Genomic DNA, 25522 nt, shown 5'->3' on the forward strand with positions numbered 1-25522 from the left:
GACCATAAAGAAGGCTGAGTGCCAAAGAATTGATGCTTTCAAACTAGTGCTAGAGAAGACTCTTGAGAGTCCCTTGGACAGCAAGGAGATCAAACCAGTCAATCCTAAAGGAAATCAACCCTGAATATTCATTTTAAGAACTGATGCTGAAACTCCAATACTTTGGCTACCTGATAGGAAGAGCCAACTCAAAAGAAAAGACCTGGATGCTGGGAAAGATTGAGGGCAGCAGGAGAAGGGGATGACAGGATAAGATGGTTGGATGGCTTGATCGACTCACTGGACATGAGTTTAAGCAAACTCTGAGAGATAGTGAAGGACAGGGAAGCCTGGCATGCTGTGGTCCATGGGGTCACAAAGTTGGACACGACTTAGCAAATGAACAATTCTCATTTCAAGTATATAAGCTCTTTTGTGAATAAAGTTTTTAAATTATTTTCGATTTATAAGAAAAATTCTTTTGAGTGCCAGCCTGACTGTCCCCTACGTATACCCACCAGACATGATACAAGTAGTAACTCTGAACCTCTGCTCTGATAGTACTGTGAGCTCAAAGTGTAAGCGTAAACCAGCAAATCCCCATTTCATGTAGCACAAATGATTCCCAGAGATGTCATAAAACAGATACTAAAGACAGGAAAAGAATTATGTATGTCTTACATATATTGTTACAGCATTCTCCCGTTATTTCCACTCTAATTTAAAAGAATATTTTGGTTTCAGGGAATAAATATCATGTTTGGTGATTTCTATAAAAAAAATATTTTATAAAGGTCAAAACAAAGCTGAAGGCCTATAGGAAATTCAAGTTTCCTTCAATAAAATACTGACTAGCTAGGTGGTAGTTCTGTGGTTCTTCATGATCGGGTGCATATTCATTATGAGGGCTGAACCAGATAATTATCATCAGACAAGCCTCTAGAAATGCTGCCTTTTGGCAACTGGCATGTCCTATTAGATTTCAAAATGAATTTCAAAGCACTGTGATAAAAACAGAAAAAAGTTAACAATACAGCATCAGGACAGAACTTAGGAATGGATCCTACAAACCCACCCCACAAAAACAAAAGCTTTGAACCCTAAAATTTAAAAGACTAAAGATGTTTATTTGTTTTATAATGAACATTCCAAAGGCACGTATATAAAATGTATGTTTACTCAGAATTTAAACAGCTTAGTTCAATTATTCTGTCTTCTATCTTACATTCCATCAGTCGCTAGTGAGAAGTACAAAAACTACTTCTGAAGCCATTAACAGAGGCTTAGGGTTCCAACCAATATTCAGGGCAGAAACAAGCCAGCTATGCTAGAACGACAACTACAACCACTTCCTAGTGAGCTGCCCTCTAGGCTTTTGTGGCGGGAGCTCCATGATCCTGCTTTTGGGAAGGGAGAGGAGAGGGACACGCATCACAACAGACTGCCTGTGCTCTGAAACACAGAGAACAAACGTGTGCTCAGGGTGGATGACCTGCCCCAGAGGGGAAGGCAGAGGCCCAGTCGTTCCCAGTGGACAGGAGGGAGTGAAGACAGCCCACTGGCTTATAGAAAACCCTTCATCACCGAGACTACTGGCTATCTTCTGCTGCAAATTAGTGTCCTAGATGAGAAGCTTAAAGTTTATAAAATAGAAACTTATGGTAAAATATGCCATCAGTGAGCATATATTTAAAATAGCTTCTTTGGATTAAACTGTCATTAAGACAGTTGGGATATTTGGTCTGACTTAAAGCACATTATTCAAAGCAATGTCCCATTTTAAAATCACCCTGCAATTAGAAATACAGCAACTACCATGGCATTTATTAGTTGTCAGAAAGCTTCACAATCGGTTTCATGATCAGAAAATAAAGCAAGATTTCAGTTTGTTTTCTCTGCAAAATTGTTGAGTTTCTGAAACATAAAGGATCATTTGCTTTCTAAAATGGTCAGTGTTGCCACATGGTGTTCCCAAGATCTGACCTCAAAAGTTTCTCAAGTTTTACCATCCACAGTTGTAACTGAGACCCATCTGCTGTTTTCCATCTAAAGCTGGAAAGAATTGAGATAATTAGTTTCTGCTTTACTCTTAAAATAAAAATTGCAAAGTTAAACAGTATCTATTTTCTTTGGCATTTTCAATTACAATAATTTTGAAAATTTGAGTTAAGACAGAGAAATCATCTCACCTTCTTCAACAGTTTATAGCAAAGTGAGAGAAGCTGAACCAAAACAGCCATCATGGATCTTGCCTTTGTAATACACTTATCAACCTAGAGTGACAGAAAGCAAGCAGATCAAATTCTTACCAAGGGGCCTTCAAAAGACTTTAGTATCTACAATTTCACCATTACAGAAATCTAAGGGATCTCAGTGGGTATACAGATTAAGGGATCTGAACTGACTTGATGAACTGAGGCCCCAGAACACAGAACCTGCAATTGCTGCTGAAGTCTTGTGCTTGCCAACTTCATGAACCTCAGGAAGAATGAATGCAAAACCAACCTGCTCTATTTCAGACCACTGACGGGTTTCTCAGTGTGCACCAGTGGCAGTGAGCCCCTTAACTTGCAATCCCTTGCACTCTACTTTGCTGCACACAAACTTCCTAAGATAAACAATAGGAGCCTTTCTCTCTCAAGGGTCTGTGCCTAGACAGGTGATGATGGTGACATTTAGGGGCAGCTGCTCAGTGCTATGAGTGACGTCACTTTCAGTTTTCACTTTCCTGCATTGGAGAAGGAAATGGCAACCCACTCCAGTGTTCTTGCCTGGAGAATCCTAGGGACGGGGGAGCCTGGTGGGCTGCCATCTATGGGGTTGCACAGAGTCGGACACAACTGAAGCGACTTAGCAGCAGCAGCAGCTCAGTGCTATGGCATTAATCATGTCCAAAAAGCTAATTTATCTGGTGAACCTACTGCTCCCTGAGGTCAGTTGCAGATGATAAACAGTTCTTGTAGTTGAGGCAGGAAAATGGAAATCAATTGTACTTTGGGTATTAACACGTTATTTGAAAAAAGAGGCTGGAAGCTAACCTAATAAAAAAAAGGAGTGTGAACGTTTCTCAAGTGCCTTCCTGCATATCCCACTGTCCCTTTTACCTTTAGAAACACTTGATTCTGTAAAGGTGTCTTAATTATTGTCTGGAGCTGGTGGCAGAGAGGAACAAACTTATTTATTTCCAGGAGAAGCATAAGTTTGTCATCATCTTTCAGCTGAAATGTAAATATGGCAGTTACAACAATTCCAATGAAACTCCACCTTTAAACATCAAATACCAATATATCTTAATAATATACTCTCAAAATGAGTATTTGTGACATCACCACCAGGACCAGGCAGGGGGATATGTGAATTACCTGTTTTGAGAAAGCCTGTACACTTGAAGCAAGCTTCAAACCCTCTTCAGCAAAAATCTAGTAGAAAGGAAAAACTACTTTAGGTGTATGTCTTCTATTGGTAACAAGTACACTTGTAGATAATTTTCATATGGAATTTTAAACTAAAACCCAAACGTTAAACACCTGTCAAGGAACTCCTAAGGTTTTTGTTGTACCCAGGAAAACACAAGAGTTTAACTCTATCCACAAGCAGATTTCCCAGACCTGATGCAAACTTATCCCTGCAGAGGCTCCTCTACCTGTGGCCACCTCCAATTGCCGTGGAGGATCACGCAATACTTAGAAAAATTATGTCTGGGCTTCTGGATGGATCTGAAGTTCATCCCATAATATCCCCAATTATAAAAGGGTGATGAATCTTGGAACATTAGGTCAGAAGCATTAGAACATTGGTTTCTGCTTCTGGCTTAGCAAGAGGGAATCTGTCACCCAGACATGTTCTTCAGCCATCTGAAGGGACCAATTCAGATTAGATTTTTACTACTTACCACACATTCTATGATTTATTAGTAAGCAGAATAGGATGACAGGAAAGAACGCTGGAAAATACTTTAGAATATTCAGGATGATTTTTTTAAAATGGTACACAGAATCTTCTAGAGTGACAGATACCAGGGAAATGAAGACGTAGCTTTAGGTGGCAGCAGTAAGAGTAAAAAGAACTGGGTAAATTTGAGAATGATTTTTGAAGAAAAAGAATAGATCTTGGTAATAAATTAGGTAAAGCATATGAAGAAGGAGAAAATCATTTCAGGGTTAACTTTAACCCTCTTTCCAACAGCCTTGCTATCAATGGGATAAACTGATCTCAGGGTCAAATAGCCCTTTACATCCCTCCTTAGCCTTTAAAAGGGAAACCAATGTGTTTCACACCAACCTTCAAACCTAATGGAATGATTCACTTAACCCACATGTTCCTCCTCATCTTTCCACATTACCACTTTCTCTTGTACATATCAGCTCTTCCCTTCTAGCCTGCAAACCCCTAGGAGCAAGATCCCTGTCTCACAGAATATCATGGTCTCAAAACCCCCTGAAAGCTGATGACTCCTAAGTCTCTCTCTTCTTGAGCTATCCTGACATGAACTGTACGTCTTACTTGAGCAAAACTACACGCTTGATTTCCAGCCTCTAAATCCAGTGTTGTCCCTCTGTTCCTTATCTCAGTAAATGGCGCTACTGTTTACCCTGTTGGTCAAACCAAAAGCCTTTGAAAACAGAAGTCAGGTCATGCCATTGCAAAACCCTCAGTGGGTTTTCTATCATTCTTTGGGGGGGGGGGGGAATCAAGGTTTTTCCCAAGGCTCAGCAATGTCATACGTTACCACCTTCCTTCTTGTTCACTCCATTCCACCCACGCTTGTCTCCTTGTTCTTCAGACACCTGCACTTCCTATACCTCAGGGCCTTTGCACTTGTTCTATCTGCCTAAAATATTCTACCCCCAAGATATCCATCTAGCTCACTCTCAACACTCTACTCAAATATTACCTCCTTAAAGAGGTCTTTTCCGACCACCCCTCTATCACTTACATGTTTTTATCTCTAAGTATTTATATATGGGCATCATATACTTAATTGCATATTGTCTATCTGCTCCCACTAGAATGTGAGCTCCATGGGGAGGGGAAGGGGCTTCCTTTTGTTCACTTTTCTCCACAGAGCTCTTAACCCCAGGATCTGACACACCAGATTCAATGACACCAGATTCAATGACTATTTGATAAACATTTTATGTAGATACTTCAGCAGATGTTGGTCTAATAAATAAGCTAACACAGAAAGAAGATAAGAGTGGATAATTTTGCAATGAAATATTCCCTACAATGTGGTCTGCCTTGGTGTGGATATGGGTCAAACTGAACAAAATGAATCCAGAATTTACTCCAACTTTTTAAACAGAGAAATAGCTCAGTTATAGTCAATTTTACAGAAAAACCGAATGAAATATCTTCTGCAGTTCTTCTGACTCTGTTGACTGGCATCCTCTCAAGCTGAAATCCCTTTCCGGAAGAGGCTTAGGTGAAAGCACAGGGGAATGCCAAAGGAAACTATATCAAGGCGATAAAGTGATAGAAATGTCAAATGCAAGAATGCCCTTGGTTCTAGAGAGGCAAACAGACTGACATGAGAGTCAGGGGAAATAAGAAAGGCATCTTGTAATCTCACCATCTAAGCCTCTAAGTAAGGGAGGAGGATTAGAGTCAGGCCTATGTGAAATTTCGTAGGACACACGGGGCAGAAGGGCAGGTGTCAGTGTTTCTGTCTCTCCCTGAACGCCCTAATCATCGGGACTATGGAAGAAGGAAACACGTGTTCTGAGAAGCTGCAATGGTCTCAAGCCTGTGACAGACGCTTTCTTATGTGTTTCCTCATTTAGTCAACACCATTCAGCCAGTGCAATAATGAAGTCAAAAAGCTTTCCTAGTATTCAGGACAATATGAGAGACAGGCATCTGCTAACAGGATATTTTTACCGACTTGGGAAAACCTAAACCTTAATATTCCATCTAGTGACTATCAGAGTCCATTCTACTTTATCCCTATGTTTTCTTTCCAAAAAGGATAACCATTTTTTAGATTTAGCTGTAAAATATGCTGTGCAAACCCTTGACTTTTCTACCACGCTTCTACTGTACACGTGTGTTGTGTGTACAGGTAAACACACTAATGTGATACAGTAAATCATTTAGAAAACTGTTACCAACTTTTAGTCCAGAATTAAAGTATTATCATAAAATAGAAAGTAAACATACCTCTAGTTGATGAATTAAATCCTGGTAGGTTTTTAATGGCCCCTCTCCCCTGAAATAAAATAATTATTAAGGAGGTAAGAAAAAGTTATTGCCTAGAAATTGATTTCAAAGTTTGAGCATCCTGTGTATTTACAGATCCAAAATTTTGAAGAATAATATTGAAGAGACGAGTAATATTGTCACTCTTCTTAAAGCAGCTTTAATATTTAACTCTTACCTCCTAAGGCACGTTTAAAAACTGGTCAACATTATATATGTTAATTTTATAATGTAAAGAAAATTAACACTGACATATTTAAGAAGTTTTATGTTTCTTTTTTAAACTTTCTTCATTTTCCTTCATAAACACAAAATATGAGATCTGAAAATAAAAGGCCTTTGTTCCATAAAGGATAAAAGATGAGACCGAAAATCAAGAAATTCTCATTTTTTATTCTAATTTCAACTATGGCAAGGCACATCAGTTAAGTTTCAATTCTGAGTCTATAAAATAAGCAAAACAATATTTGTGCTACCACTCTCATCAAGAAGATTAAGGACTGTCACACTGAAAACTACTAAGAAGAATTAAGAACTTCACAAGTGAAAAGTAAATTACAACAAAGAGCAACAGAATACATTAAGAAGAGCAACAGCCTAGGCATGAATCAGAAGATCTGAAATCTAGTAGGTACCGGTGGCCCTTAATAGCTATTAGTTATGAACACAACATTCTTTTATTCTGATAAACTGTTGTAAGGACAAATGAAATTATGAAGCAGAAACCACTTTAAAAACTATATAATACTGGTATGTGTGAAATCTTTAAAAAGTATAATGCATTAGAAAATCTAAAATACATAAATTATAAAGAAATATGAGTAACTGTAAATAAATGACAAATAAACTATATAAATTGTTAAGACAACCTTAAATAATAGCCTTAAGAAAAACTATAAAACCACCCAGGACAATTACAAAACTGGTACTGTGAAGATTAACAGATGAGTCTCAGAAAAAAGCAATTAGATGAGGCTGGTAAGCCACTGTCTCAAGGGAAAACAGAAAAACTATTTGGGGGAGAAACAAGTATACTGACAGGGTGGGTAGAAAACAAAGCCAGCTTGAGAGTCTACGACAATTATATTACCGAGACTTGCAAGAATGACACAAGGTGTTATACATCACAGAAAATTCATTTTATTTTCCTGAACGTCAGTGGTTCCTGTCCAATAACCACACCCCAGGAACAAGTCCGCCTCCACAGAGCTTTAGTTATCCCTTCTCTTCACAACAGAGCCTTTCATGCTTCCTACTCTCTGTGGGCCGCATGTCACCCCTTGCCAAGATCCACTATTCTGACTCAGAAACAAAAACTGCTGACTATACAATCCTGAAATATCCTGAGATAAGAAACAAGAAATAAAAGGAGCTGTCACAAACTTAAAAAAAAAAAATTTCTACTGATGAATCCTTTATTTGGCAAGATTTTATATACCAAGGGTTTCCCCGGTGGCTCAGATGGTAAAGAATCTGCCTGCAAAGCAGGAGACCTGGGTTCAATCCTTGGGTCAGGAATATCTCCTGGAGAAGGGAATGGCAACGCACTCCAGTATTATTGCCTGGAGAATTCCATGGACAGAGGAGCCTGGTGGGTTACAGACCAGGGAGGGTCACAAAAAGTTGGATATGACTGAGCAGCTAACATTTTCACTTTATATACCAAACTACATTTGGTAAGTAAAAATTTACTTCTTCAGTTTTTAGCAGTCAAAAAATTTTTTAATCTGATTTTTATCACCATGAGATAACTAGCATGATTCCAGTGCAAAGATCTCTGTTTCTTCAGTTAATCTTCACATTTCAGTTAACCACATGTTGAATGTAGGTAAACAAAGAAACTCTATTTTACTTTCTTTTGCACACTTGACTCATCGGATTTTTAAGTGATATAAACTAAAAAAGGAGGTCAGAACTAGTTTGAGAAAATTCAATTCTGGGAGAAGGTTGCTAAGAATTAAGAACAAAGGAAGGAAACCACCGAAGTGGGGGACAAAAAGCTCTTCAATGATGGAAAATATGGAAAGATATTAACAAATGACTGCTGACTTATTCAACCCCTATCATTTCTCCTTTACCCTCTGGAAGAATCATTTCTCTTGAAAAGGTAGAAGACATCATGAAGACAAGAATAAATGTTTCTTCCTCACCCCTAATCTTCCTTTATATGAAGAAATCTTCACCAGCACAGCCTCCCTGACTTCTCTCTGTGCTCTCACTTATCTCACCCCTCAGAAGAGGGTGGACAATTATTGATTTTTATGTTCAGTCTTTTTGCTGACTTTGCGAAAATAAATTGGACATGGCAGCCCTTTCATTTTTCCTTTTTCTCTTGGTAGTAAAGGTACCCTTGGAATATATCTGGTCTTTCAAGTGTTTTAAGAGATACATTCTGCCCCTAGGGAGTAAGATTTCTTAATTCTAGGTGTTATTTTTAAAAACCTATTTGCCTATGGCTATAAACTACATTATTCAGTATCAGCTTTATAAATGTTACTGGCCCCCATCTGCCTATTCTTTTGCTTATTTTTCAGTTAATTCTGAATTTGGGTGAAGAAAAAGGGGCTCTTTATTGAGCCCTAAAGCCCACACAGTGGTAGAGATCCCAATTAGTTTAGCTGAACTTCAGACCAAACGGATTACATTCCAGAATACGGAACAACCAGCAGGTGCGGCCCACTGCTGGTTATAATTTCAAAGTCAAAATGAGTAGAAGAGAAGCCACAACACTGAAGATACCAAGAATTCTCCAGTTTTGAAAAATGAGTAAGATACATATCAGAAAATGAGTGAAAAGTCTGAGGTCATTCCTTGAGAAAATTCTAGAACAGGATATGGAGTGCATAACTGATTAAAGTTTTAACAATACTGAGATACTATGCCATATGTATAATCTTCCATTATTATAAGAAAAGACAGAGAATGTAGCTCAGATAAATGTAAAGTTAGGGAAACTCTACTACATAATGAATGCTGACCCGTGGAGGTGTGGCACCCTACCCACAAGGCAGACCTATGGCTCTATTCCTTGACCTGTGTATAAGCAGTCCCTGCATAAAGGTTTCAAAGGCATGTCGTTTAAACTTACTGATGCAGGCTGGGGGAGACACTGATATGTAGGATGATGAAAAATCAGGAAGCAAAATTATTTCAGAACTGTGCAAGGAATGGCACACAAACCTAGAAGAGGATCTCATCTAAGTCTAAATCCTCATTAAATGAATGTCTTCTTGCTGCATTCACTGGACTGTCATAAGAACTACTACTTAGTCTTTTTACATATATTTGAAACCAACTTTAACCTATCAGTGACATAACATGGCACTTTTTCTTTATACAGATATCATTAAATTCATTTTAAAAGGTAATGTAACTACATTTACCTAGTAAATAAATACAGAGAATAGGCCATACTGGACATGTTCCGTCCAGATAGAACCATCTCATTCTCCTGATCCTCCCACTTCTCAATCTCGCAGTTGGCATCAGAAGTGAGCAAACCCAGTTTGAGTCCAAGCTTTGCTATCTTGGCTTGCTCCTACAAAACATACATTTCAATCAAAATGATATAGTCATTAACTATGTAAAAGTAAGACTATTGCAAAAGAGAAGATCTTACCTCAGAGTCAGGCTTATCTGCCTTTAATGATCTCAGGTTTGCACTATTCTTCTGTGACAATAAAAAGATTAGAGCATCTTAAAAATTGGTACAGTTAATTGTGAAGACATGCAATAGTAACGGGAAGCATAACAAAGTACCTTAACAAAATTTTAACTAAAATTTTTTCAGTTCATACTTAAACTATATTAAACTGCTTAAGTAAAAACAATTATGGCTGACCCTTAACAATGTGGGGGTCAAGGGCGCTGACACTCACCTTAGCCAAAAACCTCCGTATAACTTAAAAAGAGTCCACTCTCCATATCCATAGCTCCCCCATATCTATGGTTTTGCGTCTGTGGATTCAACCAACCTCAGATGGTATAGCACTGTAGTATAAACGACTGAAAAAAATTCACTAATAAGTGGACCTCAAACTTCAAACCCATGTTGTTCAAGAGTCCACTGTAATGGCAAATACCTGAATATGTGGCTTCAGCTTTGAACAGGTAGGTAGTTGGAAATCTGGGGCTATGGAAAGCATCTGTGTTTCAGACTCCTAAAGACTTCCGAAGTCTTCCCACAGACCAATTACTACACACCCAAACCTCCCTGGCCCCTCCACTAAATTATTCTTAAGAAATGATGTAATAAAATTAACCACTACATGGCAGCTTTCAATATCTTCCAAATGTTAAGACTCTGGAATTCATTTCCTTTAACCAGTTTGCCCTTTTGAGGGATAAATTTCAGCCTCCTGGTTTCACTTACATCCAGATTCCTAATCCTATATCCCAGGTTATATAGGTAGTTATACTTAAAATTTAGGATTTAATATTTGAACCAGCATGCTTTTATGGCCCCTAGCTTTGAAACAGCAAGTTAGTTTCTATGTAGGGTATTTAAAACTCAAGAGTATATTTCCTCTAGGGCAGGAGAAAACATTGTACACCAGTTTGGTTACCAGGCTGGCCCACAGATGATTGCTTACTTGTAAAAACCACTACCTATAGCAATGTTTCTTTGAAAAATATATTCAGAAGTTCTCTTGAGATGGCAGCCCAATTTGGGTATTCCCTGCATTCTGGGATCTGGTAGGAACTCCCCTAGCTGGGGCAGCAGTTCCAGAACAGCTGGGCTAATAGAAAAAGGCCAGGAGACCAGGGAGCCATTTACTTTTTAAAGGAAACATTTATTTAAATCATAGTCACACACACCGCCTCTCGCCCCCCAGAGTATATATTCACACACATGGACACAAAGTGCAAATTATGATAAAACATGCGTGTGTCTGCTTAGCTTAGTTAAGAAGGTAACTCTGAAGTATATGTGTACTTCTCTGTTTTTTGTTTCCCTTATTATCACCATGACTTACTACTTCTGACCAGCTATTCCGAAACCACTTTAACTGCAGAACAGAACAACTGCAACTTCTCCCTATTTTTCTATCCCCCAGTTTATATTTGTTGTGCACCAGAAAAGAAATGGGAGGGGGTAAAGAACAGAAAATAAATACGGGCAATCTATAAAGTTACACACACACACACGCACACACAGACACACACACACACACACATCAGACACAGACACACACACACAGAGCCTCTTGGGTTCATTAGAAAATAAGCAGAGAAGACCAATGATTTCTTTGGCTCCATGTATAATTACAACATCTGTATTTTCTTCCTTAGTCTAGTAGACTATAAAGCAATTGATAGAAGTACTTAAGAAAGTTAAGAATACCCTAGAGGTGTTTAGGTTTTATTTTATTTGGAATTTTACACTCTACCTTTATTCAATTTAGTTGTGTTTTCATTGTTTTTATTTTTAATTTTACAAATTATTATTATTAAAGTGTTTATAAGAAGACTGAAAGGGAATTGCCTGAAAAGGTACAGAAACCATCCTAATAATATAACCAAGCTTGCCATCTAGTGGGCATTATTTTATAATGCAGTCAGATGCATCAGTTTTAGTCGTATAAAGCCAAAAAAAAAAAAACCCACACAATTCATGTGTCTAAAAACAAACAAAATGGCTTATTTTCATCAAGGCAGAAAGCATTCAGAAAGTTCTTAGTCTGCATAAAATGGTTCCAACATGACCTTGTGAATTAGACCCAAGCTATGAAAAACAAAAAAAAAAAACCCTGACTTCAGATTATGGCTTCTTATTAACCATAAAATCCATTACCTACTCGCTCAACCCCCAAACCAAACACAAATAACCAGACTATGGGCTACATCTAGACTACTACTCAGAATAACAATTCTGAACAGTAGCAACCTCCAGAACAAGAGCATAATTTGAATTCTGAACAAAAATATTCTCAAGTGGACAAAGGTCTTCTACTTACCATTGGCTTTGGAAGTGAAAGGTAGCCATACTTCTCTCCTGCAAATAACATAACATAAAACAAATTTCCCACTATTCACATTTAATTTTTAAAATATTATTAAATAAAATGTTAGTACATTAGTTTTGATAATTTAGTCTAGTAATTACATATGACTGAGGAATAAGATTTTAATTTTGTTTGTGAACATGAAAAAAATATATTTGGCACAGATTTTGATTTATAAAATTGTTTCTGAAGCCCTGTCTTCACAATTTATGTTTAATACTCCCTACATCAAGATGACATTTGTGCCATCCTTACTTCTGAGTTTATACCTCTAGATAAATTCAGTCCAGAATTAAGTTCCAAAGGCCCTCTCATCTTATGAGGATGCAGAATGATTTTTCATAACAACCTAACTGAGGTTCACTTTCAATATCCAGAGCTCTTCTGCATCTCCAAAACAAAGTTAATCACCCAAGGACAGGAAAGCCTCGTTATTTCACTGAAGATATGCTCTAATATTCCTTTGTTCTATTTGAACCATCTTGAAGTTAATCTGAGTAGCCTGTCGTTTATAGGGATGTACCAGGTTCCATGGCTCTGCACTTATTTTGTCACTTGGCAGACTGGATGTATGAGACGCTGTTCACTGAAGTGGGGTGAACAGGAAGAAGAGCATGCTTATGGATGAATATGAACTTACTTGGGGGGGTACATGAGTTGGGAATAAGGGAGTGATCCAGCCAGACAAAAGATAATGGGGCCAGGATGTTAATAGTAGAAATGAAGATAAGAGGACTGATTTAAGAAGAATTTTACAAGTAAGATTGGTAGGATTTGATGAGTATAGAGGTAAGAGACAGTTTGAGGATAACTGCGCTTGATCTAATCCACATTCTGTAATACCTCAGTCCTACCACTGAGAACATGAATTTTTTTTTCTGATTGATCATACCATGTAAAGTCCCTTTCAGGATCAAAACTAATTATAAGAACTTCTAATACGGAATATTAGAGCATATCTTCAGTGAAATAATGAGGCTTTCCTGTCCTTGAGTGATTAACTTTGTTTTGGAGATGCAGAAGAGCTCTGGATGTTGAAAGTGGACCTCAATTAGGTCAGAATCTGCAAGCTACGAGAGAAAGCAAGAATTTGACTTTTAGTTGTCTCAAATAATCTCAAATTCTAAATGTTGATACACACTCATCACTAAGGAAAGGTGGAGTCTTTTTGATCTGGTCCCTTCTAATACAAAGGGGGATCATGGCCTCCCTAAAGGCAGAATTGGATGAAGGCAGACAGGCAGGAAGACAAAGACTGATTTTTGAATTCTTGACACAATCTCAGGAGGTCCTGTTATGAAATCTAAGGGTCTCCTGGTAAGGGGACAACCACCTAGCTCTCAGACTGACTTCAGATATGCAAACACTAAAGGCTCTTTTTCACTGCTTAGCATGTTGTTTGCTACTTAATTGGTTGGCTAACTGATACTTGCAAATATATCTGATTAGTTTCCCAGTCAGGGGAGTCAAAATTTGCAGAGCAGAACTAACCTGGCTAAAATCGAGTAGAGGCCTTCCAATCATAGTTATGACTTATAACAGTAGCAAAGAGAAACCAGAATCTAAAGGACCCACTCTGTCCTTCGCAGGGGGCAGGTGCGAGGTAACAGGCAGGTTTGTTGAAATAACCATACAGAATAGGAAGAGCAGCACTGTTACACTGGCTCAGCTCATCAATGACAGCTAACTCAGAGCTGGACTTCTTTGGAGGAAGAGCTATATTTATAAGCTTCATGATAACAGTCAGGGGAGAAAAAAAGGCAACGCAAGAAATTAAGCAACTCTGACTCAATTCACCCTATATAAGTAAGGATGCCTCTGAACAGCAAGATACTACTAGTTAAAGAATGAGTGTCCCATTAATCAAAGGCAGCAGTTCCCTACCTAAAGAGGAATTTCTGTTCGGCACTTAGCAAGTTAAGAAAATCCTGATCTGGGGGGACAGGTTACCCAAACCTTAAGAAAGACTGGGAAGCTTCTCTTCATTTCTTACATAAGTCTTACAGTTAAATGACCATTTTCTTTAAATATGGATCAGTTATAATCAATTTACCTTTCAGTATACAAAACTCACCTCACATAAAGACCCATTCAATACTTTATCAAAGTATCAAAATAATGTGCCATTCAGACTAGCTATCGATTTTTAAATGCAGAAGTGTGGTAAGCATTTATTACATTTTACAAATTATATTATATCTACAAAGTCTACTATTCTCTGACTTTTAAATAAATCAATAATTATCCTAGATGGGTATTTAAAAAAATATGATATGTTTAGATGCTCATATTCAGTAAAATATGTAATTTGATGTTATTTTGACTTTAAATGACATTTTAAACAAGCATGCTGACACTAACAGAAGCCATTAAGAAGGAAAAAAAAAACATAAAAAAAACACATAAACAACTGGACACACAGTACAATGGGAAATAAAAATCCAAGTTTATATTAAAATAAAGAGTAAAAATTATGCCTCTGTACATTGTATGGTGCTATTCTACACGTTGTAGAAATACCAGTGAACTTACCCATCAAACGAAATATTCCAAGATTATGTAGTCATCAAGGAAAGAGATTCCATCCAAGTGGAAGGAAAGCAATTTGAAAATCAAATAACTACATTCATTTCATTATGAAGTTAGTAGAATTATATCAGAGAATTACTGTACTACAGAAGAACTTTTGTACTAAAACTAAAAAAAAAATTTATAAGAAATATAAAAATGACTTAATTTCAATAAGAAAGCTAGAATGTTAATATTAATCCAAAAGAATCCCCTATACTGTTGTACAACAAATTTTACTGCTTTGATACTACACTGAAGGACAAGTAATAATTTTACTGTTTTTTGTGTAAGATACTTTATTATAAAAATAACCCAGTTGGGATATAAAAGTTATTCATTGGCATCTGACATTTTTGACATTAAAAAATTAACAGCTACATTAAAATATGAATATATTTCAATATATGGACAGTTTCTCACCTCGTCTTCCTTCAAACACATCATTGATTTCTCTCAGCAGTGTTGACATGTCACTAATTTGGGATTCCCAGGCTTCACAGAATACATCTAGATTTTCTTTAGCAATTTTACTAGATGGATGCAGTGTCAAAGTTTCAGCAGCAGAAATTATCTAAAGAAAAAATACACAGGTTTAAACTTCAAAATCTTACCCTCAGAATCATACTGGAAAACAAACTTAAAATCAACTCAGTGATTCAACTATTAATACAAAGCAATTTCTACACATAAGTCCCATGTTGGGCAATATAGACGTACATAGTAGAATAAAACCGTTTCTTACAAGCTTATCTACAGATAAATAGTAGGCATTATTCTATACAAGCAGTGGTATTAGCACTGGCAGTAATGATGGTGGTAATGGTAGTAGGAATATATGCATATACCTAAAAGTACACGGTAGATACACCCTTGAGGTACTGTGCTTGATATGCATTAGCATTAATCCTCCAACACAGAAACAAAATACTATCCTTTTCAAATAAGTATTATTCCGATTTTACAGCTGGAGAAAACTGAGACTCAAAGATATCAAGTAACTTATATATGGCTCTTCATGGGCGCTGTACCCATGTTCCAGGTGTTGTGAAAACAGTTGTGAATGAAACGTCAATGTTCCTCTCTCATGGGGCTCATATTATAATATGGGGAGACAGATGATTAAAAATTTGTAAGCAAATCATGAAGTATCTTCAAAGATGATAAATGATAAGTATAAAAACAAAGGGCAAGGAGGATGGAAGGTATTAGGTAGTCCCAGTATTTTAAGCTAGGTGGTCACTGGCAAAGGTGGTGTGTACATGAAGAGCTGAAAAAGGTGAGGGAATCACAAGGAAGCCTGGGCAAAGGCATCTGAGATGAGACATTTCTATGTATTCTAACAGCAGCCAAGCAGGCCAGTGTGACTGCACTAACATGGAGAAAAGGAAGGTCACCAATGATTTTGTGATGCAGAAATGCACACAGTAGGATAGGCTTTACTCTGAGGGAGACAGGGAGTCACTGAAGAGCTTTCAGAAACCGATATGTAATGGAAAAGAATATAAGAAAGAAAAAGACATAAAACTGAACCACTTTGCTGTACACTAATAACACAACATTGTCAATCAACAATACTTCAATTAAAAAAAGGAAACCGATATGGTCAGAGCTGCCTTCGAGAGAATTAGACCTGGGTGCTCCTCCTGGCTGGGTACAGTCCCACAGGCACAGGCTTCACAAGCAGGTGGCAGCTTTATGAGGAGAACAAGGCTCCCCATCTTCAGGGAAGGTGGGTGCATGGCCCACCAGCGGACAGGAAGCTGGACACAGCAGTGAGGGCTTCTCAACTGGGGGCCACTGTACAGGATGCCAACTGTTCAGCTGTGCCTTGGGTATGATGGGACACTGCAGATGAAATATAAAAATGACACTGCCGAAGCAGAGATGTCCAGAAATACTATAAATTATTCTAGAAGTGTGCTCTATTTTCTTAAATTACCCCTTTGAGAGATAGATAAGACCAGGAATAAAAGCTGAGGCTAAGGGATAGAAAAAGCCTTTCAAGTTGTAGAAATTGACAACAGCCTCTATCTATCACCATCCTGGGGAAGAAAATAAGCTTTTCCTAATATCCCTGTTGCCACGAAAACAGTAAGCAGAGAATTACAACCATAGAGCTGGTAGAGATTGAGGACTACAAGTGCTGATTGTATATCACAGGAGATCTGAACTTTAGTTCTAATGAAATACATTTACAGCCAAAGCAAGTAGTGTGACTCCCAAATGGACAACTAAATCTTGAAACCTTGGTTTCCCTCAATAAACAGAGATCTTCTGGTTTTAACAAAATGCTCAGCAGATGGTCACTGTGGATGGTCACTCATATAGTTTCTGCTTCCAAGCCTCTGACACTGTGCTCTACAGGGGAGCATAAACATCCATCCAGCATGGCTCTGAGAGCCTGCATATACTAAGATGCTTTTGCTGTTCTCAACTATAAATTCAGGGGCTCAACATCTGTCATCCGATAATGCAAAAGAAGGAATAAGTCCTTTTGACTGCCATGATAAATAAGAACACTTGGTAAATTGTATGTTAGAGCTTAGACCTAAATAAGGAGAAGGTCTGTCCCTCAGGTTTTCCCTTAACTTGACAGAGACATTTTTAAATGGGATATCCATTTTTAAAATGCTTTTAAAAACTATAAAAACAAAGTAACATTATAGAGAATTCAGAAAAAAATTACTCAGAATTCTCCCTAACAAGTAAGACCATTCCTTTCTGCACAATCCTACAGTCATTTTCATACATATAGGCATTTTATATGTAGCAATTATAGCATAGAAACAAATCTGGATCCTGCTTTTGTCACCTAACATTTTAATAAAACACCTTTTGGTGCTGCAAATTCTAGTTATCATAATTACTATTCTAAATGTCATAATATACTATACTATTTGCCTAATTAAAGATTGTTATTTGAATCTTATTATAAGCAATGTTGTAACAAAATCTTTTACTTTTCTTTAATCTTCTTATGTCTTTAGGAATTTTGGGGTCAAAATGTATTTTTATGGCTTGTTACATAATGGTAACTTAGTCTGCAAACATGTCATAACAACCTACACTATAAACAGCTTTTCATTTAAATAGGTATAAACTACAGCATCAGTTAAATGAGCCAATCTCTAGTTTGGCAGATGACCAGATAACCCAGTGGAATGTTCTGACACGCTATCAACACCAATTCCATTACCTTCATTTCTCTCAGCAGATTTGTCCTGTAGCTGTACAGAACTAGTGTCTTCCTTGTGCACAACTTGTTATGACACTCAGATAAAACATAATATAGAATGAACAATCTGCTGTTCATCATACCTGCTGGCCAGTCACCTGAAATGTCTCCTCTGCATGTAGACAGGTTATTTCAAGAGGTTCTGTCCCCGATACATGTCTCAACAATCGACAGGTCTACAAGAAAACATTTTTATAGTTCAGCTTTCTCCTTCTTCACAATACATAGCATCATTTTATAATTAATAAGGAAAATAAAACAGGGCTTCCCTGGTGGCTCAGAATCCATCTGCCAATGCAGGAGACATGGGTTTGATCCCTGATCCGGGAAGATCCTACATGCTGCAGAGCAACTAAGCCTGTGCACCAGAAACATCAAGCCTGTGCTCTAGAGCCCAGGAGCCACAACTACTGAGTGCACACACTGTAATTACTGAAGTCCGTGCGCCCTAGAGCCTGTGCTCTGCAACAAGAGAAGCCACGGAAATGAAAAGCTCACACACCACAACTAGAGCAAAGCTCACGTGCAGCAGTGAAAACCCAGCACAGCCAAACTAAATAAATACAAATAAAATTATAAGAAAATAAAACATTACAACCTAAAAAATAAATTTGTACATTAATGAGAAGATTATTATACTATACTGGTTCCAAACAGATTCTTTAGGAGCAAAACTGGAACAAATAAGGGTTGAGCATATAAACTATTGTTTCTACTTCCCATCTGAACACTGTAAGGTGGTCACAAAAGATAAGGGCCAGGAGAAATCCTGAGACTTCCCTGGTGGCCCAGTGGTTAACACTCCATGCTACCAATGCAGAGGGCACAGGCTGAATCTCCGGTGAGGACACGAAGATACCACATGCCACACGGCACGGCCAAGAAGAAAAGAGCCAGGAGGAGCCCTGAAAGATGGTGTAGTGCCCACGTATTTCATGTATGAAGAAACGTGGTTCAGGGAAGGACTTACCCAAGATCTCTCAGCTAAACTGACAGTTGCCACAAGCTACGCATTCTTTCTGATAACGAACAACACTTCTGTCAATTAGCACACCTTTTACTGCAAAGAACCCTGGATTAGGCAGACTGATATAATGAATAAAGAGTCTGTATCAGCAAAACTTATTGAAAATCTTGACGCTTAACAGTCTGAACTGATCTGATCCAGTCTATTTCTGTTTGAACTGGTGTATTCCAGTTTAGACCAGTCTATTCCGGTCTAGATCAATCTGATCCAGTCTGAATCAGTGTATTCTGGTCTAAACCAGTCTGCACTGGTCTATACTGGTCTACACCAGTCTTCATTTAAAATCTGTAGTATTCCAATCTGAGCAGAATAAAATTTCAGAGAGTTCAGTTCAGTTGCTCAGTCGTGTCCAACTCTTTGTGACCCCATGAATCACAGCATGCCAGGCCTCCCTGTCCATTACCAACTCCAGGAATCCATCCAAACCCATGTCCATTGAGTCGGTGAAACCATCCAACCATCTCATCCTCTGTCATCCCCTTCTCCTCCTGCCCTCAATCTTTCCCAGCATCAGGGTCTTTTCAGATGAGTCAGCTCTTCGCATCAGGTGGCCAAAGTATTGGAGTCTCAGCTTTAGCATCAATCCTTCCAATGAATATTCAGGACAGATTTCCTTTAGGATGGACTGGTTGGATCTCCTTGCAGTCCAAGGGATTCTCAAGAGTCTTCTCCAACACCACAGTTCAAAAGCATCAATTCTTTGGCACTCAGATTTCTTTATAGCCTAACTCTCACATCTATACATGACCACTGGAAAAAAGATAGCCTTGACCAGACAAGCTGGAATCAAGATTGCCGGGAGAAATATCAGTAACCTCAGATATACAGATGACACTGCCCTTATGGCAGAAAGTAAAGAGGAACTAAAAAGCCTCTTGATGAAAGTGAAAGAGGAGAGTGAAAAAGTTGGCTTAAAGCTCAACATTCAGAAAACTAAGATCATGGCATCTGGTCCCATCACTTCATGGGAAATAGATAGGGAAATAGTGGAAACAGTGTCAGACTTTATTGTGGGGGTTCCAAAATCACTGCAGATGGTAACTGCAGCCATGAAATTACTCCTTGGAAGGAAAGTTATGGCCAACCTAGACAGCATATTAAGAAGCAGAGACATTACTTTGCCAACAAAGGTCTGTCTTGTCAAGGCTATGATTTTTCTAGTGGTCATGTATGGATGTGAGAGTTGGACTGTGAAGAAAGCTGAGCGCCGAAGAATTGATGCTTTTGAACCGTGGTGTTGGAGAAGACTCTTGAGAGTCCCTTGGACTGCAAGGAGATCCAACCAGTCCATCCTAAAGGAGATAAGTCCTGGGTGTTCACTGGAAGGACTGATGCTGAAGCTGAAACTCCAATACGTTGGCCACCTCATGCAAGGAGTTGGCTCGTTGGAAAAGACCCTGATGCTGGGAGGGATTGGGGGCAGGAGGAGAAGGGGACAACAAAGGATGAGATGGCTGGATGGCATCACCGACTCGATGGACGTGAGTTTGAGTGAACTCCGGGAGGTGGTGATGGACAGGGAGGCCTGGCATGCTGTGATTCATGGGGTCACAAAGAGTTGGACATAACTGAGCTACTGAACTGAACTGACCAGATGGACCTTTGCTGACAAAGTAATGTCTCTGCTTTTCAATGTGCTGTCTAGGTTGGTCATAACTTTCCTTCCAAGGAATAAGTGTCTTTTAATTTCATGGCTACAATCACCATCTGCAGTGATTTTGGAGCCCAGAAAAATAAAGTCAGCCACTATTTCCCCATCTATTTGCCATAAAGTGATGGGACTGGATGCCATAATCTTAGTTTTCTGAATGATGAGCTTTCAGCCAACTTTTTCACTCTCCTCTTTCACTTTCATCAAGAGGCTCATTAGTTCTTCTTCACTTTCTGCCATAAGGGTGGAGTCATCTGCATATCTGAGGTGATTGATATTTCTCCCAGCAATCTTGATTCCAGCTTGTGCTTCCTCCAGCCCAGCGTTTCTCATGATGTACTCTGCATAGAAGTTAAATAAGCAGGGTGACAATATACAGCCTTGACCTACTCCTTTTCCTATTTGGAACCATCTGTTGTTCCATGTCCAGTTCTAACTGGTGCTTCCTGATCTGCATATAGGTTTCTCAAGAGGCAGGTCAGGTGGTCTGGTATTCCCATCTCTTTCAGAATTTTCCAGTTGATTGTGACCCACACAATCAAAGGCTTTGGCATAGTCAGTAAAGCAGAAATAGATGTTTTTGTGGAACTCTTGCTTTTTCGATGATCCAGCGGATGTTGGCAATTTGATCTTTGGTTCCTCTGCCTTTTCTAAAACCAGTTTGAACTTCTGGAAGTTCATGGTTCACTGTTAATAATTAAATTAAATTTTCAATCATCCTCAAATTAGTTCCTCATGCATTAAAATGCCTTCACTAATAAAAAGAAGATTGAATTTGTTAATTACAAGCTTCCTTGATTTAATCTCAATTATTTAAAAAGTAGAAAGAAACAGCACAACCAATACGACTCATTAATATATTAGCAATGCAAAAACTAGTTATAGTAGTTGCACAGCTTTGTAATTTTTTAAAACACCCTTGGTGTTATTCAGTTTTTCTTAGTGAAATCCATTTGTATTATTTATTCTTTAATTTGCTCTTCACTGCCTGCCTTGCAATAGAACATGTGTTTGCAATTGTACTTAGCAAAATTCATCTTAACATTGTACACTAAAGTCAATGTGCCTTCCTGGCACAAAACAGCCAGTATGCAGTCTTCTAATGTTTGGGGTTTCTGTCTCAATTGACAATATTGAAAAATATGTATTAGCCAAGTAAAACCACTATCTCAAAACCATGTTGAAAATTACTCCAACCTGTCAAGCCAATTGAAATTCTCTTCCCAGTCCAATTCCCAGGATCATTTTGTATGTGAAACAGGAAAAGTTGAATCTGATCACAACCATATGCAGAACAAATCAAGAAATCATGTATTTGCTGTGGTTGTTCAGTCGCTCAGTCATATCTGACTCCTTGCAGCCCCATGGACCGCAGCATGCCAGGCTTCTCTATCCTTCACTATCTTCCAGAGTCTGCTCCAACTCATGTCCATTGAGTCAGGGATGCTATCCAAAACACATCTCATCCTCTGTCATCCCCTTCTCCTCCTGCCTTCAACCTTACCCAGCATCAGGGTCTTTTCCAATAAGTTGGCTCTTCGCATCAGGTGGCCAAAGTATTGGAGCTTCAGCTTCAGCATCAATCTTTCCAATGAACATTCAGGGTTGATTTCCTTTAGGATTGACTGGTTTGAGCTCCGTGCTGTCCCAGGGACTCTCAAGAGTATAGTCAATACTATAGATGATTTTCCTTTCAAAGAATTTGTTTTTCTTTTTCCATCATCTATCCCACCTCACCTGTTCTGAATAAGTCACTCATCAATACATGAGCAGTTTAATTAGAGTTATATAACACATTTTAAAGTTCTCATTCTCACCGTATCATTCTCACCTTGGAGACAGGGCAACAGTAATGGAAGAAATCTAAATGTATCCCTTGTACAGATCCAGCAACTTGGGCATTTTGCTCAATGTCAGTCTATTTTCTATGATTTATTATGTTTATGTGCTAATTACAGCAATCTTCTAACTATGGTGCCCAGTGGTTGTTAATCCAGTTCTAACAAAAGGGCATGATTCCGTCCTTGAAGTTCACTATAGAAGTAAATTCCCTTCTTTAAGAAAAAAGTCAATTTTATTCCACACCAGAATTCGGAAGGACTATAACAAGGCTATACACAAGATGAGAAACATGACTATAATATTACTCTGACCCACTACTGAGGTCAAGCACTACAAACTGCTTCAAAGTTAGAGCCATAAAATTCCTGGCAAAACTTAAGAGAACAACAAAAACAAAGGAATGGCACTGGGGGAAATCAAGGCAGGTTGTTTGGAATAAACAATATGATTTCCACCCATAAAATCACCCCAGAGTCCAGTGCATTTAACATTTAGGAGCACTATCTAAAACAGATAGAGAATGAGATGGTTGGATGGTGCCACCAACTCAATGGACATGAGTTTGAGCAAACTCCAGGAGATAGTGAAGGACAGAAAGCCTGGTGTGCTGCAGTCCATGAGATCGCAACGAGTTGGACACAACTTAGCAAGTTTTACAGCATGTTCAAGTTCTTCCAGAAGAAATATGGGGCTGCCCTAGAAAAGCCTATTTGTGAGGTTTGAGGAGCCTCTTTGGAAAACATTCAACCTAAGTGAAAAAGCATGAAAAGTTCAACTAGTAGTAATAACCAACATTGAGAGAATGCGTCAGGGTTTCTGGCTACTATATAAAGACCTAGGACTTTGCAATAAAGCAATTTAGAACTTTTTTCCTAACTGAACCCCTTACTGATAGTATTAGCCTGTGTTTCTGGTTCTTAGAATATTTGTGTCAGTATCCAGAAATTTAAAAATCTACTTTTTTGAGATATAATTCATAAAAAAACAAAATGCATCCATTTTGAACTCTGGAAAAAATAATCTTGAGGCTTAAAACAGAAAATTAGGGAAAAAAAATTTTTTTTTCACATTTTAAAAAGACTTGCTGCAGGAGTCCTACAATTAGCAAGTTTGCCTGTGGTCATAATTCTGGGTTTATAAGCAAAACAGCATCAGATCTATTTTTAAAAGAAGGTATATTTACAGTGATTTTAAGAATTCTGTCTAGTAACTCAAACTGGTACTCTGTGGCAACGTAGAGGGGCGGGATGGGATGGGAAGTGGGACGGAGGTTCAAAAGGAAGGGGAATACCTATGGCTGATTCATGCTGATGTATGGCAGAGACCAACACATTATAATAAAGCAATTATCCTTCAGTCAAAAATAAATAAATAAACAGAATGCTCCCTAGTAGTTTTCAGATATTAACAAATAAAGGAGAAGAAGCTAGTTTAATTCATCTGAAAGTTCCTTTTAACCATTAGTATGTGACATTCAGTGAGCAGGGTAATATTAACAGATAACATGAAGACAGCTAGGTGGTTCATATCTGTGCATTAATGTACACGTCGGCTAACACATACTTCATACATATATGTATGTGTGTGTGTGTTTATATTCTTCATATGTACATAGGCTAATATACATTTCTATACTAGCAGATATCTGACATTCTCAGTAGTAGAAGTCTTACAATATCAATCAATAATTGGAATTATAACAAAAGGGGCAACCAAAGCACCAGTAACACATCACAAAGATTTGGGCAGGAGAGATTCAGAGAACAAATAGTGTATGGAATGTTTTCTTTGTCTTTCCACGTCCATTCTTCTTCCTTCCTGGGAGACTGACCTGTGTGGTCCACAGATGTGTTTGGCTGTGGAAGCCCCAGCACTAGAGCAGCAGGAATGAAGAGGGTAGGGGTCTTTATTCTCATGCTCTTTCCCTGGAGGCTGCCTGGAGCTGTCTTTGTTTAGTCCTAAAACCACAACTTCTCTAGGTTCTTGAAGGACGCCATGCCCTTCCAATTTCCAAAACCACTCACTCCCCATGTTAGTTTGGTCGTAGGAGCAGAATCAGCTCTGCTATCACTCACCCCAATTGCTATACTCTCATGGTTTCCCCACACCCTATCCATGCAACTGTAAACAGCTCCCTTATTAAACCTTCTTAAAATTAACCTAATTAATCTTTTTCCTGCTGAGACTCAAAAACAAACAAGGTCACGAGATGTATCTCCACTGCTCTACTCCAAGATTTAACCTCTCTGATGGAATAAGGAAGAAGATTAAGAAGTGCATTTGTGCAACACTGTAAAGCAATTATCTTCCAATAAAATTTTTTTAAAAAAAGAAGTGCCCTTGTGGGTTCTAGCACTTTTTATTGTTTTTAGAGGCCAAACTTGTAAGAGCAGAACAGAAAAACATGATATTTTTAAAATTCCAAAGGCAAGAGAGAAAACCCTCTTATGAGTAAGCCAAAAACTGTATTTGTGTTAACATTCCCTGATGACAGTACAGCTTTCATTAAACTAACGTTTAACAAGCAACCTATTACTCACCTCAACAAGCCGCTCTTTCTGTTCAGAGAGTTTGCAGGCATATTCAGCCAAACCTTCTAAATTTCCTTCTACTCCAGTAAGTTTTAATGCTTTTAGAACCACATGATCAGCATGGTATTTTAACAGATCTGCTGCCAGCTGAGCTGCTGTACTATGAAGCTGCAGATGTGGGGGGTGAAATAAAGACAACAAATGACAAGGTTTTGTGATGGAAAACCTCCCGAGTTCTTTAAAAACTAAAGAGCAGCAACCTCAGATCACGCCCACCTGATCTGCTGAGGGGAAAAGCATAAAGTTTCCTGTGGTAACAGAACTGCAAAGCCCTGGGAGCTTGCAGCTTCTCCCAAGGGCAGAAGGAGAATGGCATCTTTGAGTCCCCTGGTGTTGGCAGTAATCCTGTTTGCAGAAGATGAACTGGTCACCCTGGCAGAGTAGCCTGGACCTCTTTTCATCCTATTATCAACCAGCTCTTTC

General features: G+C 38.4%; 1 protein-coding gene across 2 annotated transcripts in view; it reads right to left on the reverse strand.

Annotated features, from left to right (window-relative positions):
• Window positions 1–628: 628 nt before the first annotated feature.
• CTNNAL1 (catenin alpha like 1) overlaps window positions 629–25522 on the reverse strand; it is a 63470-nt gene continuing 38576 nt past the window's right edge. Inside the window, exons 9-19 of one of the 2 annotated variants that reach the window (XM_040237329.1) lie at window positions 25049–25207; window positions 18072–18164; window positions 15174–15324; window positions 12135–12172; window positions 9797–9847; window positions 9561–9715; window positions 6139–6187; window positions 3342–3398; window positions 3084–3197; window positions 2169–2252; window positions 629–2031 (exon numbers count right to left, since the gene is read on the reverse strand). In XM_040237329.1, the coding sequence (XP_040093263.1) occupies window positions 2026–2031; window positions 2169–2252; window positions 3084–3197; window positions 3342–3398; window positions 6139–6187; window positions 9561–9715; window positions 9797–9847; window positions 12135–12172; window positions 15174–15324; window positions 18072–18164; window positions 25049–25207 (957 nt within the window). In that variant the 3' untranslated portion in view covers window positions 629–2025. The remainder of the gene's footprint in view (window positions 2032–2168; window positions 2253–3083; window positions 3198–3341; window positions 3399–6138; window positions 6188–9560; window positions 9716–9796; window positions 9848–12134; window positions 12173–15173; window positions 15325–18071; window positions 18165–25048; window positions 25208–25522) is intronic. The other variant, XM_040237325.1, reaches the window with a different exon arrangement.

Source organism: Oryx dammah, unplaced genomic scaffold (genome assembly GCF_014754425.2).
Source record: "Oryx dammah isolate SB20612 unplaced genomic scaffold, SCBI_Odam_1.1 HiC_scaffold_1, whole genome shotgun sequence".
NCBI classification, from domain to species: Eukaryota; Metazoa; Chordata; class Mammalia; order Artiodactyla; family Bovidae; genus Oryx; species Oryx dammah.